The 15,826-nt window shown below is 45.5% G+C and overlaps 2 protein-coding genes across 5 annotated transcripts in view; one reads left to right on the top strand and one right to left on the bottom strand.

Annotated features, from left to right (window-relative positions):
• The window catches only part of FEM1C (fem-1 homolog C), a 79,625-nt gene extending 77,669 nt beyond the window's left edge, over window positions 1–1,956 (bottom strand). For 2 of the 3 annotated variants that reach the window (XM_072958058.1, XM_072958051.1), the window contains exons 1-2: window positions 1,591–1,919; window positions 83–817 (exon numbers count right to left, since the gene is read on the bottom strand). In XM_072958058.1, the coding sequence (XP_072814159.1) occupies window positions 83–626 (544 nt within the window). In that variant the 5' untranslated portion in view covers window positions 627–817; window positions 1,591–1,919. Of the gene's footprint in view, window positions 1–82; window positions 818–1,590 lie in introns of all 3 variants that reach the window. The other variant, XM_072958045.1, reaches the window with a different exon arrangement.
• LOC140695230 (uncharacterized) lies at window positions 814–14,392 on the top strand. Of its 2 annotated transcripts, XM_072958071.1 has the most exons (4): window positions 814–1,253; window positions 4,751–4,884; window positions 13,014–13,110; window positions 13,996–14,392. In XM_072958071.1, the coding sequence occupies exons 1-4, from the start codon at window positions 1,177–1,179 to the stop codon at window positions 14,288–14,290; spliced, it is 603 nt and encodes a 200-aa protein (XP_072814172.1). In that variant the 5' UTR covers window positions 814–1,176; the 3' UTR covers window positions 14,291–14,392. The 2 variants fall into 2 exon arrangements, 1 of the variants encoding a protein (XP_072814172.1); XR_012070938.1 differs by lacking the exons at window positions 814–1,253; window positions 13,996–14,392 and adding an exon at window positions 2,052–2,182 and having other exon boundaries at window positions 13,014–13,430.
• Window positions 14,393–15,826: the final 1,434 nt, after the last annotated feature.

The raw sequence follows: 15,826 nt of genomic DNA, 5'->3' as shown, positions 1-15,826 counted from the left end.
CCACTGCTTATAATCATGTACCAAACTTCCTGAAAATAAATGGTAAATACTTAAAAAATTAAAATGAAGAAGATGAACTCACCTTTAACACTTTTTCTGTTAACATCAGCCCCCTTTTCAAGTAAATACTGAGCAATCTCTTTGTGCCCTTTGTAACAGGAGATCATCAAGCATGTATGCCCATGTCGGTTTGACACTTCCAAATCAGCTTTGTGTTCTACAAGGTACTTGACTATTTCCAAATGGCCATCGAAACAGGCAGCCCGGAGAGGAGTTGAATTGGTTAAAGTCGTGTTGTTGACGGACGCTCCATGATTTAACAAAGACTGAACCACCTTCAGATGTCCTGCTGCAGAAGCGGCCCACAAAGGGGGAGCCCCCTCAATGGTTTCGCCATCGAAATTGACCGAGCCCCCGACTTCTATGGAGGCACTGCACTGCTCTAGGAGGAATTCCACCATGTCAAGGTGCCCATACCTGGCGGCCATCAAGAGTGGCGTGGCCCCATTTGTTTTTTCAGAGATCAAGGAGGAAACCTCCTCTTTGGATTTGCTTGCCAACAATTTGGTGAGAAGCCGGAGTTTGCCATCTCGAGCTGCGTTAAATACTGCTGTCTTTAGATCCATTTATGTCCAGTTGAGAGGCTGTGCTTTATTTATCCTTCAAAGCAAAGCTCCGGCTTAACTCTATCGACACCCAGGCAAGAGTTACAGGAACCAAAGTTCAATGTTAACCACCGCACCCCAGAATGAATATAATACCACGGAGAGTCTGTTCTGTTTATTGCCTTCCAACATCTGACAACCTGAGCACCAAACTAGAGAAAGAAAGAAAAGTAGCAGTTTTGAATCTTTCAGAGGTAAAGGCAAAAACAACCGTTTTCTTAATTTCTACTCCGGGGGGCGGGAAAGGAGAATACAAAAAGGGACACCCAGAGACTCAAATGTGCCGGTGAGAAGCAGTCTCTTTTCTATATACCGTCAATGTAAACACTACAGGCAACCGGTTTTCTCGCCTCCTAGCCAAGCTTTGTTCCAGTTTTGCTCTGCACACGCCCAGGGAGAGTACAACCGAAAGAGGCAGGAGACGCGCGGGTGCAGAAATGTTTCTCTTTCTCGCATCTGCAAAGGAGAGCCGGCCAAGGGCGCGAGGCTGGAAGGCCTCGTTGTGGCCAGGATGGCTTTCGAGCAGGAACAAAAAAGGTCGGATCCCACAAACCACGGCCAGCTAACGCCAAAACCCTCACCCGAAAGGTTCGCTTTCCTTTACAACTACTCGAGGCTCTCAGGAAATCCGGCTGCCTTTTAGCTAACTTCGCCCGCCCCATTTTGACCCACGCCAAGGGGTCCGAAGGTTCCCCAAACCACAGTCGCCCCTACACAACCTCCACCTCTACCTCTTCCAGAAACGGGCAGCCCCCTCCCCAAGCTCCTCAATCGAGCACGACCCCCATCCCCCACCCGCCGCCCCTGGGCCGATGAGCCTGTGGCCTCCAGCCCGTCGCCCGCCTTCCGCTGCTGGGGGCGCCCTCCTTCCCCTTCCCGCCCAGGCCTCCCCGCGGGCGCCGCAGGCCGCCGCCGCTGCCACTACCTGCCCAGGGGCTAGTCTTCCCAGCCGCCGCTGTCCGCTTGGGCTCGGGCCGCCCCCTTCAAATGGAAACCGTTCTCCGCGCTGCCGCCCGGGCCGCCCTGCTCCGCCTGCGGCTGCACAGCTCCTCCATGCCCCGCGCCTCACAGGAATGAATCCGGCCGCGCCGCTCGCCCCGCCCCGCCACGCCGAGCTGCCTCCCGCCCTCCCAATCTGCGCGGGCTGCAGCGGCTGCCGCGGCGGATGGTGTAATGGGCTGCGGGCCGGGGGCCGGACAAGCCCGAGCACGGCTTCACATCACTGACGCGGCAGCCGCGCCATTGGGCCGGGAGAGGGCGGCGGCCGCCGCGAGCAACCGCCTAGGGGCGGAGAGAGGAGGCCGGCAGGGGCCGGGCGGCGCGGGGGGCGGGGCCGCGAGCCCGGCGGAGGACGCGCCTGCGTGGGGTGCGCCGGGGGCGGGGCTACGGCGGGCAGCCGAGGCCGGCGGTCGACGGAGCGGTGGCGGAGACGTCGCGGCGGGGTCCTCACTTCCCAGCTTTCTGGGCGCTCTTTTCGGGGACTTTTGGGTCCCATAGCCATAACCCCCAGAGGCATGGTAACCATTATTACTTTCTCTCACACATAAAGGCTCGCAGACTAGCCTCTTCCTGTTATGGGCCCTGGAATATACCGAACTCGTTTTGAGGCCTCGAAGAGCGAAACAAAAACACAAGAAAACAAATTTGAGAAAAAGATTAGCTTTGGAACCTGACAAACATGATTTTTTTTTTAATATGGACTCTAAAAAAATACAAAGCTACAAAGAATAGTAAAACTTAAGAGCAGTATAAGGCAAGAAGGTGGAGTCCTTTACTCTTTCAACAATAAAACTAGGAAATGAAAGCAAGCTGACAGTTAATGTAAATGAAAAGAATGACTACTTCGTACAGCCGAAGATACACTTGTGGTATTTGTGACGTTAACACATGGGATGTATTAACTAGGTTGAAGAAGAGTTTAAATATGTTTGGAGAATAACACCCGTAGTGAATCATGATGAGAAATTTTTTTTTAAATGTAGTTTTCAATCTCCTGAACATTTTATTTTGGAGAATTTAAACCCACACACAGATTCTTGGTACCACAGAGAGAGAGTATTAGATTAGATTGATTGACGACACCCAGCACCATAAATGTCATCATCATTATTCTTTAAAAAGTAATACATCATTAAAGACATTTTATTAAAAATCACAACTTCATTTTTGCATCTTTACTTAGGTTTGTCCAGAAGTTTATGTCGTTTTGTATAACTGAAATAATAGTTTTCATACAACTATATGTTTTGCTTTTCTCCCTTACCATACTCTGAAGATCTCTCGTGTTTTTATAGTCTTAATAATCATTTTTAAGTGGGGCATTATATTCCTCTTAGGCAGTCAATGTATAGGCTCAGCATCAGCACCGTAAAACTGAAGTTAAGGTTACTCCCACTGAGAAAATAGAGGACAGAATATAAAGGATGAAAGCATCCATCAATAAAAATCAGCCTAACCATGAGGGATTAACTGTTTTATCCCTCCTGTTACCAGTCACCCTTCTATACTCCCAAGGTGTCAGCACCAGTTTACAGTTTCACAAACAAGGTCTAACCTAAGCTGACCTATCTCTCTTATCAAATGCAATAACATGATGTAAAAATTTACATCAGTGGTCTTCAAACTGCCATGTGCATCCCCCAAGGGATTTTCAAGGGATGGGTACACACTTAGTTTTAAGACCGCCAGTTTCTGAGTCTTCAACTTGCATCTATGTTATTTCCTAAAACTGATTTCCTGGTGAAGGAATGCAATAAGGTGTCTTCCTGTTTCATTTCCCAACTCATTCACAAAAGCCATAGATTTCCCAAAGTGCAAAAAGAAAGATCGTAACTTTCATTCACTGAGAATCTTAAAATGGTGCATTGCTCCAGTGTGTAAAACCCTCAGGCAGCCTTTGTCAGTTCTTTATCAATTTGAAATACTGGGCTGTACTGAGAGAGAGTATACTTCTAATGACTGGGTAGCAAATTCTTTTGCAAGTCAGGTGATTTCCAAATAATTGTTTTCAACAAAGAATGACCTTGAGATAACTAAGTGAGTTAATAAATTGGAAGGAGTTCAAACAATTGAGTGACATTGTATGACAACACTTCTTATAGCCCCATATACTTATTAATGTAAAAATATTTTCTTTGAATTTATAAAAATGAAAAATTGAGAAAACATTGATTCTAAACTCAGTCTCATTCTTGTTAAGATGTACTATTTAACAACAAATGCATACACTAATTATAAAAAATTATAGGTTTAATAATTTAAAAATGTGTAATATATTTTGTATTGTTTTGAATACTTGACCATTACTAATAAATATAATAATACCTTAATCTGAAAGAAAATGTTCCAGCACACACGGTCATTCAGTCACAGGAAATTTAAAAATTAAATATATTACATTTTCATTGCAGAGAAAAAGAATAGGATGATTAATAAAACATATTCAAATATAAAAATACATTAAATTAAGATACACTCCTGAGGGATGGGGATGTGGAATGGAGTTATAAGTGTGAACAGAAAAATAATTATGTAAAATAAACTGAAGATAAAGAAGAGTTGGTTCATATAGTCTTTAAATGGTTGATAATAGGCATAATTGCTACGGTTTTTAGGTTTCATTGGATTCATTTAAAAGAGTGACAAATTCTGTTTTAAAATGACAATTTTTACAGCATGCAGGATGTTACATCCTTTGCAACTGCTTAACTTTGTGACAAAAAAGTTTAGATGTTCACCTGGAAATATGTAGGAGGGTAAATGATATTTCATGTATGTGCACAGAAATATTTGAAGCCTACTGATTTCCTTATCAACTTCCTATTGGAAGTTATCTCCATTTCTAAAGATTTTGGCAGTATTTGTTCTTCCAACCTTTGTTTTCATAAATAGGGACTCAACTAAAATTCCTTTTTCTTTTTTCCTGAAAGATCTTACATTGTGTTTCTAAACACCTACCTCCTAGGGTACCTTCTATGACTGGGAAGGCAAAGTTTTTTGTTTGGCTTGCTTGGTTTGATTTGGATTGGTTGGGTTGCTAAGGCTTTGGATTCTGGTTTAATCATCAATTACTGTCTTCCTGAAAGCCTCAGAATGCTTTGGGGATATAACAAGAAGAACCATGGATTCTGGGTCAAGGAGTCTGCAAGCAGTACAGATGAGAACTGGAGAAGTAGAAAAGGGGGAAAGGACCAGAAGGAGCCTCTGAATACCCATTCTGGTAAGTGCCTAGGGGATGGCAGAGAAAAGAGGAACCACCTCTAGGAGCCAAGACAAACACCCAGTCTACCTCTGAGGGGAAGCCTTGTGTCACTGCATCCATAGCTCTGACTCATCGGCCTTGCCTGAGACTCAAGGCATTTCAAGTGCCTGTGAGACAGATCACCTCCCCTGCAAGGCTGGCCGGACACTGTAAGCCCAGAGGGGTCACTACCCTGCTCCTGAAAGGGTGATGGGAAGGAACTGGACTAGCAGAGAGGGGGCACCCTATTACTAGAACAATGAACATTTTCAAGTTGTCTAAGTTGTTTTCTTCCTTTCATGTATTGTTTTGGGATAAATTTCTAGGAGCTAAATTATGGAACATCTCTCTGGCTTCTCATCAATATTGTCCCAGAGAGTTAGGCCAATCTGCTATATTACCAGCAAAAAAGAGAGTGTGCTGAATTCGCCAAAACTTGTCCCCACTGGACACTGTATTTTTAAAATTCTTGCTAGCTTGATATGCGTAAAATAGTACACCAAAATTTTCCAAATTTGCCTGGCCACCTTGTGAATTTCTGGTTCCATGTAATCTCCTCTAATTAGTAAAGTATTCCTTCTACAGTTTTCCTTCTGGGGGGTTTTCAAATGTTTTATTTTTGCTGGTCTCTGTTAAAACCAGAAACCTCAATGAAAGAGTCTGCTTGCAAGCCTTTGGTCAATATTCTTAACTTGGTCTAATTTGGGGAAACGATATGATGAATGAAAAAACCCTCTCAACACCACTTTAATTTTAAAAAGTGTGAAAGGAACCTACTCTAATGGATATAAAAGTTATACAAAAATACCATAGAAATCTGTATGCTTCCCAAGCTATTTAGAAATGCCTTTCTTTTAAAAGGAGTCTATTTTATTGACATTGACAATTTGTTTTGTCAGAGTATTTTAATTGTCATAAATTCATTCATCACATCAATGGTTATTGAATCCTATTGTGTACTACTAGGTTGGATGCTAAATGAATTTGATCCCTACTTTTGAGGAATTCCTGGTCTGTGGGAGAAATGTAGCAATAAACAGATCAGAGTGAAATAAGTATGTAAACAACTGTGAAAACCCAAGGGACAGAACCAGTAACTCTCCTTGGGCGAGTCTGGAAAGGAGGTGATGGTTCAACTGGATCATAAAGCGTTAGTGGGAGGCGGCCAGGCCAAAAGACAGTGGGAGAGAGCAGAAGCCCTGCGGAGAAAGCAGGGAGCTCAAAGAGCACAAGAGATGGCCCCTCCTTTCTTTCTTCCCTGCTTATCTCCCAGCTACAGGGTGGAAACCTAGGCCACCTCAATGTACAAAATCTCCACTCCTCTCTCTCAAAGTGCATCATAATTCACCATTTCCTATTTCTGCAGCTCAACCCAAATTTATTTTCTCTCAGTGCAGGTGTTCTTCTAGAGGTTTTAGAAGGAGTGCAGTCTAGTGAAAGTCATCTACCTTAAGCAAGAATACATCCTTGGGGCACTAGCATTTTGAAAAGGAAACCTGTGACCTAAGTGAATCTTAAAATTGAAGAAGTATTCAGGGCAGAATTCTTTTAGCCGAGAGGTTTCCAGCATCTCCTTGTGTATTTTGGTCTAGCCTCTCTTTACTTCCCTAAACAATATAAGATGAGGAGACCTCAATTCGATCACCAAATTCTGAGTTTTCTCTTAGCACAGTCTCCCTCTTTGGTATGGTGCTATCACATTATCACAAGCTAGAGATCTTGTGTTGTCGTAAAAGAATTGGTTTCCTTCCTTTGTTATCTGGTTTCCTGAAATTGTCAGGGCCCTGACTCTTGCTTTCCAGGAGCAATGGGTGGGAAAGACTCTGAAGATTAAGAATCAGCTTCCACCCACTGGTAGCCTCCCCCTCACATCCCAAAGCATCCCACCCAAATATTGTTCAGGAATTCTGGCATAGAAGCCCAAGCTCCTTCGAGAGATGAGGATGTAATTGGTACCTCACAGCAGGGAATCTGAAGGATTTATTTAGAGCTTAAAAGAGTCTCCCAGGTGTGGGACAGATGAAGGAAGCCAGAGTTACCCAGGATACGAGGCCACCGTCAGCAGCATCCTCCTGTCAGCACATCAAGAGCCAGCTGGAAATGACCCCTGTGTGATGATGACTTTGGCTGCAGCTTCAGTCCAAGTCCTCCTTCCTGCCCTAACCTCTGTCCATGCCGCTGACTGGCTGCCCATGCCTATGTGAATGCCCATCCAATCAACCAGGAAAAGCTGCAACCTCACCAGTAATTCCTTGGACTCAGTCCCAGTTGGTCTGATGAGTCTGGAAATTATCCAGCATTAACCTCTATCCATATTATCTCATTTTTATCAATTATTACACAGGCTAATGACCACATCTCCCCCAAACTCTTTACAACCACATCTAAGCCATCATGAATGAACTGAATTAGGCCAGATTTCATCCAATCCCCTTAAGATGAAAAATCCACTTCCACTTGATGTAGCAGAATGAGCCTCTACATTGTTTCTTAGAATATGGTTCACAGACCTTTTTAGCAAATCCTAGAAATAATTCTTATGCCCACAAAGTTTGAGAACTGTGGTCTTATAAGTCCTTGTCCTCCAGCTTTCTAAAGAGAAGGTGATATCACAGGTGTGAGGTCCAGCCATGTTTCCTCTAAATACATTAGTATCTGCTCAGTAGGTACGTTGAGCAGGAAACCCCAAATTGCAATAGGATTCTTTAGCCCAGGCCCAAGGATATGGCTTTATGGTTGATGGATTACGCCACCAATGATTCAAGAATTACTTATGGGAAAAACTACCAACCTGGTTTACAGCCTGATGAGCCACACTCAAGGTGAAGAACCCTGATGTTGAGTTCTCTGTCTCCACCCAGACTGGTATCAGACAGGCCAGGTTCTTGTCAGTTATAAGCATAGGAGACCCCACCCAAGTTTTAGGAGCCATACTTTACTGGACAAGAAGGAATCAGATACCCTCTAACCCAGTAGTCCATTTAGGTCCCCTGTTGCCACCCCAACCTGGGTCTAAGGCACTCCCACCCTCCCTCCCAGCCCTGGGAATGATGCCTCAGACACCACTCCAAACTCCCCCGTGGGCCAGGCCCAAAACACCCAACTAATCTGCTGGTGTCTGACTTCTCGCAGAGTCTAAGAAGTGAATTTTGCTTTCACAACCCTCACTCCTTTGGTGTTTCCTCACCCTGCATCAGATCCAGACTCTTGCTTCAAAGCTGCCTTCTCTCATATCACCTTTACATCCCCACACAGGTGCTCCCAGCCACCTCCTTGGATGCTCAGCTTGAAGGCCCTCTTCCCCCCATCAGCTGGTATGAATCATTATTGATGATTCTATCTCTGCCAAGATGACTAACCCAAATTCCAGAGCTGCTTCAGCACCTTCCACGTGCTCATAGCCCTGGAACCCTCATGCCATCAGTCTTCCCAGGGGAATCTGCTACGTTAGAGTGTAGAATTCTGTAAGGTGATTCTGCCCGAGACTCAGCTCCACCTCATTTCCTATCCTCCTCCTTGAGCATCTAGTGACTATGTCCCCTGATTCTGTGCCCCCCGACTCCATCTTTAGGTCCTTCCTATACCAGCCCAGCCTGTTCTACTGCCAGCCCTCTCTGAAGAGGCCAGTGCCGCAGCAGGATCACTTTCCCCGACCCCAATCCTACTTGTTTCTAGCTTCTTTTTCCCGACACCAGCTGGCAGTCCCACCAGGTTTTGTGCCTACCCTGGCCCTGAACTCAACCATGATGGTGAGGACCCTGTCACTTTGACTCTCCCTTGCTGAAACCACTCACAAACACACTTCAAACTTTCAGTTCTTCTAATTGGAACCCCCCTTGCCAATTGTCGCCTCAGTTGTGACTGGAGCTGCTGTATTTCTTGGTAATGGTGGCTTCTGTCTGGTTCTTCTACTGGCATTATTCTCGACAGCTAAATTGGTTTTTCAAAGCCTGTCCCATGCTAATAGGTGTTCTCATGCTAAGTCTCAGCCTCTCTTCCTGCCCCATAAGGCCAGAGTAACCCTCCATACTTACAATCCAATCTTGAGTTATGATTCCTAGTCAGAAGGGGACACCCCTTTAGTGTTAGTTTGTAAGCTCAGTACTCTTGGGGAGCACCCTTGAGAAGCTGTCTGAAGACTTTCCTTGGTAGGAGATGTGTGTTACAGACGTAAGGTTTTCCCCTTGAAAATTATGGATGCACTCCTTAGGAGCAGGCTGGCAGATGTGTTCTTGAAGCTGAGTTCTGCTGTGCCCCTCATCCTATTTAGGCTCAGTACAATCAATTGGTTTACCATGATTTATTTTGGCTAAATCAGTTTACTATTTTATTTTATTTTATTTATGTTATTATTTTACTGGAGTTTTTTCCCATGCCTTTGGACAGGTTTCAATTCCTCAGTCTAAGGCACCCAATCCAAGAATACCAAAAGCATTCCTTACCTTCCAGGTCCCTATTCAGAATAGCCCTCTGATTGGTCATTTGTGGAATGTCCATCCATTCATTCGCTGATTCATTCAGTTGCTCATTCTTTCAACCCGTTTTTTGTTGACTCTGTGCTATGCCCCTTGATGAGCCTGGGAACACAGTGTGTGAGCAAGGTCACGTTATACTGTCCTCCTGGAGCACGTGAAGCACCTCATCTGGGCTGGGGGTGGGAGGGTGCAGTGGAAGGGGGCTTTCCAGAGGCAGTGATGATTAAGCAGAAGTCTGTAGGGCAAGTCGGAGTTTTCAGAGATAAAGAAGTGCTATGAAGTAAGTTCCAGGCAGAGTGGAAGACTATGAGGCAATAGAGAGCCTGACTGCTGAAGAGCTGGAAGAAGTTCCGTACAGCTGGGAATCTGCAGCAGGGGAGTGGTGAGAGATGGAGGCAGAGAGTTTTGGAGGTGTCAAGTCATGGAACATCCTAGGAAGCCACATAAAATAATTTGAGCTTGATGCTATAGCCATACAACTTTCCTCAGGTAGAATCCAAACTGAAGCAAATGGGGCAAGGACAAATTTGGCTTCTTTTCTCCCCCACCTGGGATTATTTTATATATATATTTTAAAGGATTTCTTTCCAAAACAGTTAAAATACAAAACCTTTCAGTGCTTAGGGAATTAAGCCTCAGGTTTTCAAGTGTTACTTATACTTTGTTCCTATACTATTATAGTCCTTAAAACTACAGAACTGAAAATTCTGGAGAACAGGAAAAACAGGAAACACCAGTTGTTCTGTCAAGCTACCGCATTAGCTGAATCTGGCATGTTCTAGTTAGTTCTTCAGGGCCAGGTTTAGTTTCTACCAGCATAAAGGGTGCCAAGTAAAAATCATCTTCTGCTTTTATCGAGCACAAACTGGACACGATGCTGAAAACTGTCTGGTTAAGTCACTGGCTCCACAGCCAAGGAACTACCCCCAGTACAAGTCTTTCACCTAGATTTCAAGGTCTGCCTTCCAGATCAGTGAGTAAAAAATAGCAATTTGTCCACGTACCACCTCCCTCTCAAAAAATAACAACAGAAACAAACAAGCATGCAAACTCTAATCCAATAGGTTTCTGTCCTAGAATCCCGTATTTTCCCTGCTCACAAGAGCACTTCTTGTTACAGTTCTGCCTCATCTGACCCCAGAATACACAGTAACATCCACAGTGCGTTTTTCCATACAATCACCAGCCGGGTCCCTTAGTTACAATCATGTAATTTATCTCTGACTCTAAGTTTATGCCTATTTCAGCTAGCACGCTGGACCTTGGATAGAAAGACTCAGCCTCTGCCCTAGTTCCCAGACCAAACCAGACAGGCGGCAGGAAAATCCAAACGTTCTTAATCTACTGATTAGAACAGCAGGAGCCCTTGATCTCAAGGAAAGCATGTATGAGCTGAGACCTGAAGGAGATGGAAGATACAGAAGAGGGAAAAGTAATCCCAGGCATCTGGAGCATCTTACGCAAAGCCCTGAAGGAGAAAAGGGGCGTGGCCACTGACAGCTAGCACTGAAGGCTCTAATGCAGACCCTGGCTTTCCAATTTGTTCATCAGTTTCCTTTGTTGCTAATTAATACTGTAATTTGCTGCTACTTACAACACAGTGAGCATTTATTTAGTGCTTCTGTGCACAAGGGGCTGTGCAGAAAAGCTTTAGGTGTGCTTTGTTGAATTTTCATAACAAACACTATAAGTACTATTACACAGATGGAGAAACAGAGGGATTGGGAGGTTAAGCAACTTGAGCAAAATCACATGGTCAATCGGTGGCAAGTGGAATTGGTATCCAGACAATCTGACTGCAGAACTCAAGTTCTTAACCATGGTTCTACGTGCTTGCCCAACGTACTTCCTCAGTAATGGCTGTTTGCTTTCCAAGTTGCTACTCTTCGGGCTCCCCTCCGGGTCCTGGGGCTGAGATTCTGCTTATGGTTGGCTCTTTGAAGGCTCTGCCTCTCTGGGACCTGCCCGACAGCCTTTAGCGAGCAGGTCTGTCCCTCCACTGCTGGGGAAAGACTGGTGAGACCAGGCCTCCATCTGGGTCCTGCTCATGGTTTGTATCCCGAGCTGTATCCAGCAATTGCTTCCCTCCTGCCTTCTCCCTACTACTGGCTCCTGGACTCCTGCTTCCGGATTCACTGCCTATCTGTAGACTGACTGGCCTTTCAGATCTGACACGTGACCATGTCCCACCGGAACACCTGTGGATGGCACATATTGACTATGGTTTGCACTTACCCATCTTATTATGCTGTTTCTGGCTTTGAGTAAACACCTCATGCAGAAAATTCCCCTCTGTGAAGCTTGTCCCTTGTGTTAGGCCTCCATGGGCTGTCCATGCTAATGTGGAGCCTAGATGTCAGGCTGTGGTTGGTGATCAGTGTAAATCTGCAACATTCTTGTGCCCAGGTTATTTTACCCCTAAGGTAAAAAGGGCTTAGGGGTGGCATTAGTGAGCCCAAGGGGCCAGATGGCAGAGGTCCTGGTAAAGGTGCTTGACCTGTTCTGTGCTTTGTTACCCATTCACCAAATCCGTATCGAGCATCTACTTGTACACCAAGCACAGTGCTAGGCATTAGAGATTTAGCCTCCGCTCACTTGGAGGGTGATGGGCATGCCCTGGTTGCCCACCCGGTGCTTGTTCTTCCCTCCCCCACCCCCTAACAGACCCAGACTTCCCTGTGGAGACTGCTCCTTCTCTCATTTCCTATTAGCCTTGCAATTTCAGTGGGGCAGACACCACCCCCACCTCCTGGAGGCAGGGGAATGGTGAAGGTCCAGTGGTCTAGGCCAGTAAGGGTAGCTTCATGACCCAGTCCTTCTGGTGTGACGTGGTGTGCAGATGTCGAGTCTGGAAATGCTGCCACCAACTGCCAGGATGAAGGAAGCCAGAAGGGGTTGGAGCTTCCATAGAAAGCTAAACCTGGCAACAGATCACAGGGCCTAACTCAAATGCTCCTAAAGTTCACTCTACCTCTGGACTTTTCTGTTATATAATTCAATAAATCTCCTTTAAGTTTTAAGTAAACTTGAGTTTTCCACTGCTTGCCAACTTGAAACCTAACTGATGCATGGAGCTTAAATCTCAAGGTTCAGTGGCCATGCCCCCTCCTCTGGATAACAGCATTCATTTTCTTTTGGAAGACACCCCTCTCTCCAGTCCACTAGTTTTCTACCAGCTCATGGAGCAGGCCTGCATGGTGGAGATGTTGGTTGTCACCCAATATCCAATCACATTTTCCCTTCCTTAGTAACAGCTCCCACTTTTAGCTAGGCACAGACTCCCTTACAGTTAGATGTGGCCATGTGATTACATTTTAGCCAATGGTATGTAAGCAGAGTCTTGTGTTCAATTTCAGGGAAATGCCTTCAGGGGAGATTGCATCCTTCTTCCTCTCATATTGGGCTAGAGAACAGACTAATGGCTAGAGTTAGAGCAGGCATTTTGGGCCACAAAGCAGAAATCATGAACTAGGGAGGAGGTAGGACTCTGGGTCTCAAACTAAGGAGGAATGTACAAGACAGAGACTACTTCATTCTGGATTTCTTTCACCTGTCAGAGAAATAACTTCTTTCTATACCCCACTTTTGTTTTGTAAATCAATTTGGGGACTTTCTGTGGATCTGGTCATGAAGAGGATGTCTTCCCACTGGATTTGAAGCTGGGAGAACAGGAGCCTGAAGCCGCTGGGTGCTGCCACGTGAAGGAAGCCTACCAGAGACGGAAATCTACGTACGTGAAGGGGACATGGAGGGTCACAGACACCAAAGCTAGCTCGATGGCATTATTCGAGGCCGTGGATCCTGCTGTTTCAGAAGGCAGACATCCCCTAGCCAGTACCAGTGTGTCACTCACCTTCAGAAGTGTTGAGCGGTGCTCCCTGGAGTTAGACAACGTGATAACCCTGTCCCAGCCTCTCAGTTGTGTGAGTCGATACATCTCTCCTCCCTCTTTTGTTTTTAGCTTAAGCCAATATGAGGAGGGTTTCATTCATTTACTATCAAAAGATTTCTGATAAATAATAACAAATAAACATGACATGTACAAATCGAGGGAAGTATAGGAAGGAGAAACACAGGATGTTTGGGAGAGGGTATGGCCGGGGGCCTGATCTGTTCTTAGGGGTTGGGGTGGGCTGCTCCGAGGAAATGACGTTTGATGAGAAAGCTGGAGGAGGCGCAGTTAACTAGCGGAAATGAGTAGAGCACGGAGAGAGTGGTCCAGAGGGGAGGAAACACTACTTACTGAGGGCCTGTGGTGAGGAGAAAAAACAAGTCAATGCACTCATGAAAGGAAAAGAAAGCCAACATAAGTGGCATCTGGACACCACAAGCCACAGAGGCAGGCAGAGGCCAGAACCAGCAGTCCACTGCACCCTGCTCTCATGGGCATCCAGACTCATGATGGATGAAAAGTCGGTTTCACCTGGCAGGGAAGTCACTTGGTGGCAAATGTAGCAGTGGTGCTGCCAGGAGGCAAAATTGTTTAAAGACGGTCCCTTTAACCCACCCAGACAGAGGCATTCTTCCTAACTGGTCTTCCCCATGCAGCTACCCAGAGACAAAGGCACCCATGTCATGCTACTCCTCTAAATTCAGTGGCTTCTCATGCTCTTAGGATGACGTCTACAGATGTTAACGTGGTTTACAAGGCCTCCTCCACCTACATCCTTGGTTCTTACCACTCTGCTCTTCTCCGATGCCATCTTGGTCTTGCAGGGCTGCCTCTATCTCCTCACTTGGCTTCAGGCGTCACACACAGTCCTTTCCCAGCTAATCCCTACTTAACCACGCTGCCTTCAGGCCTCCATGTGAATGTCCCCTTCTTACCTTCTCCAACCCTCCAGGCTAAGCTGTGTCCCCCTGGCATGTGCTTCCACAGGCCCTTGGCCCTCACCATGGTCATGCCTTAGTTAAAGGTCGCTAACCTGTGAGTTCCGTGGTCCTGTGCCCTGTCCTTTTCTGTTACCCAGTGCGGAGCAGCAGTGGCAAGAACATAGAAAACATGCCAAACACTATGTGTCCAATTTCTGTTGTTATTCTGTGCGCTCTGGGAGGTTAGGGAGGGGGAGAGGCAGTTAGAAGAAGAAAGAATTCCTACCACAGTTTTCTATGTGTTGTTTGTAGAGCCCAGTTTCTTATCATCAACAAGAATTTGCATGAATGAAGCATTTTGAGAATGAATGCTTCTAAAGAGAAGGACAGAGGTCACTTCTAGAAGGTCTTCTAATGCTAAAACTCTGCACTCTCCTTGCCCCCAGGCCCTCATGGTGTCCCTGCCACATTTTCATCATGTTTTATGGCTACTAAGCTGAGGAGGTTGGCACATCATGGCTGATGATAAAAGAGCAGCTTTAGAGGCAGACGACTCAGTTCAATGTATTGCCCACACTAGGTTCAAAATAAGACAGAATCCCCCTCCTTGTGACCTCATCTTCTGGTGTGGGCAAGGGACACACTAACAGGTCATTTCAGTTTAATGGGCCAGCTATGAGGAAAGTATGCTGAGTGCTACAGAGGCAACCACTGCATACTAATTGTGTGTCCTTGGGCAAAAGGCAAGCTCTCTCAGAGCCCCGATTTCCACAACTATAAAACAGGGCCAAAGCTCCTACTGCCTATGGATTGCTTTGAGAACTAAATGAGATAACATCTGTAAAACACATAACACAGTGTTTTACACACAGGAGGCACTAAAAAAAGATGGTGTCCATTAGGTTATCTACAAAGGCCAGAACCCAGAGTTCTGGTTCTATCTGTGCTGGCTAAGTGTGTGTGATTGTCCCACTACAAACAGACGTTTCACATAACTCTATCACTGTAGTAATTACAACAATAATCCACTGTAATACTTGCCCGTGTTCACAGAGAGACTAGACAAAAAATGAGGACTATTTTAGCACAAGTCTATGATTGCAACTTGAAAAGTTGCCTCAGAGAACATTCTGTGCTCACAGTGGGCCTGGACCATTGCTTTAATATGGGAAGAATGAAATGTCATTATCACTGTAACTTCTTCCCCATCCTCTCCTCACTTGTGTCCACTGGTCCATTTTCTACTCTGTTGCCAACACTACCTCTGACCTGCTGTTCTAACAATGTTAACGTCTCTATTCCCTCGATTAAGAAATCTCAAAGATTTCTTCTGAACCAGAATTGGACTCATAATTACATTCTAGATTTCACCTACCAGGTGGTCCTCACCTTGCCCCTGTCTGCTCCAGATCATTAGACTGAAGATCTTCTCTCTCTTTTGCCCGTATCAGCCTTCTCATGACTTTGTCCAAGGGTCACACTCAGGACAGCCCTGCATGGAAGAGGTCTCAAAGGTTATATGACTTAAATACCACTGCCAAAATTCCCCCAAAGGGTTGCCTACATGCTGGATACCGGGCCTAGATCAGGTCTTGGGGAATCTCTTACATTAAGAACTTGACTATCCAAATACA

This window comes from Vicugna pacos, chromosome 3 (assembly GCF_048564905.1).
Source record: "Vicugna pacos chromosome 3, VicPac4, whole genome shotgun sequence".
Lineage (NCBI taxonomy): Eukaryota > Metazoa > Chordata > Mammalia > Artiodactyla > Camelidae > Vicugna > Vicugna pacos.
This window is presented reverse-complemented; position numbering and strand designations above follow the sequence as displayed.

What these genes read in the sequence shown, in the direction of transcription:
- LOC140695230 (XM_072958071.1), top strand. Translation starts at nt 1,177, where the DNA reads ATGGCTTTCGAGCAGGAACAAAAAAGGTCGGATCCCACAAACCACGGC. An exon ending in CCAAAACCCTCACCCGAAAG is followed by an intron (nt 1,254 to 4,750) that starts GTTCGCTTTCCT and finishes TCTTCCTGAAAG; the next exon opens with CCTCAGAATGCTTTGGGGAT. An exon ending in TACCAGAGACGGAAATCTAC is followed by an intron (nt 13,111 to 13,995) that starts GTACGTGAAGGG and finishes TCATGCTCTTAG; the next exon opens with GATGACGTCTACAGATGTTA.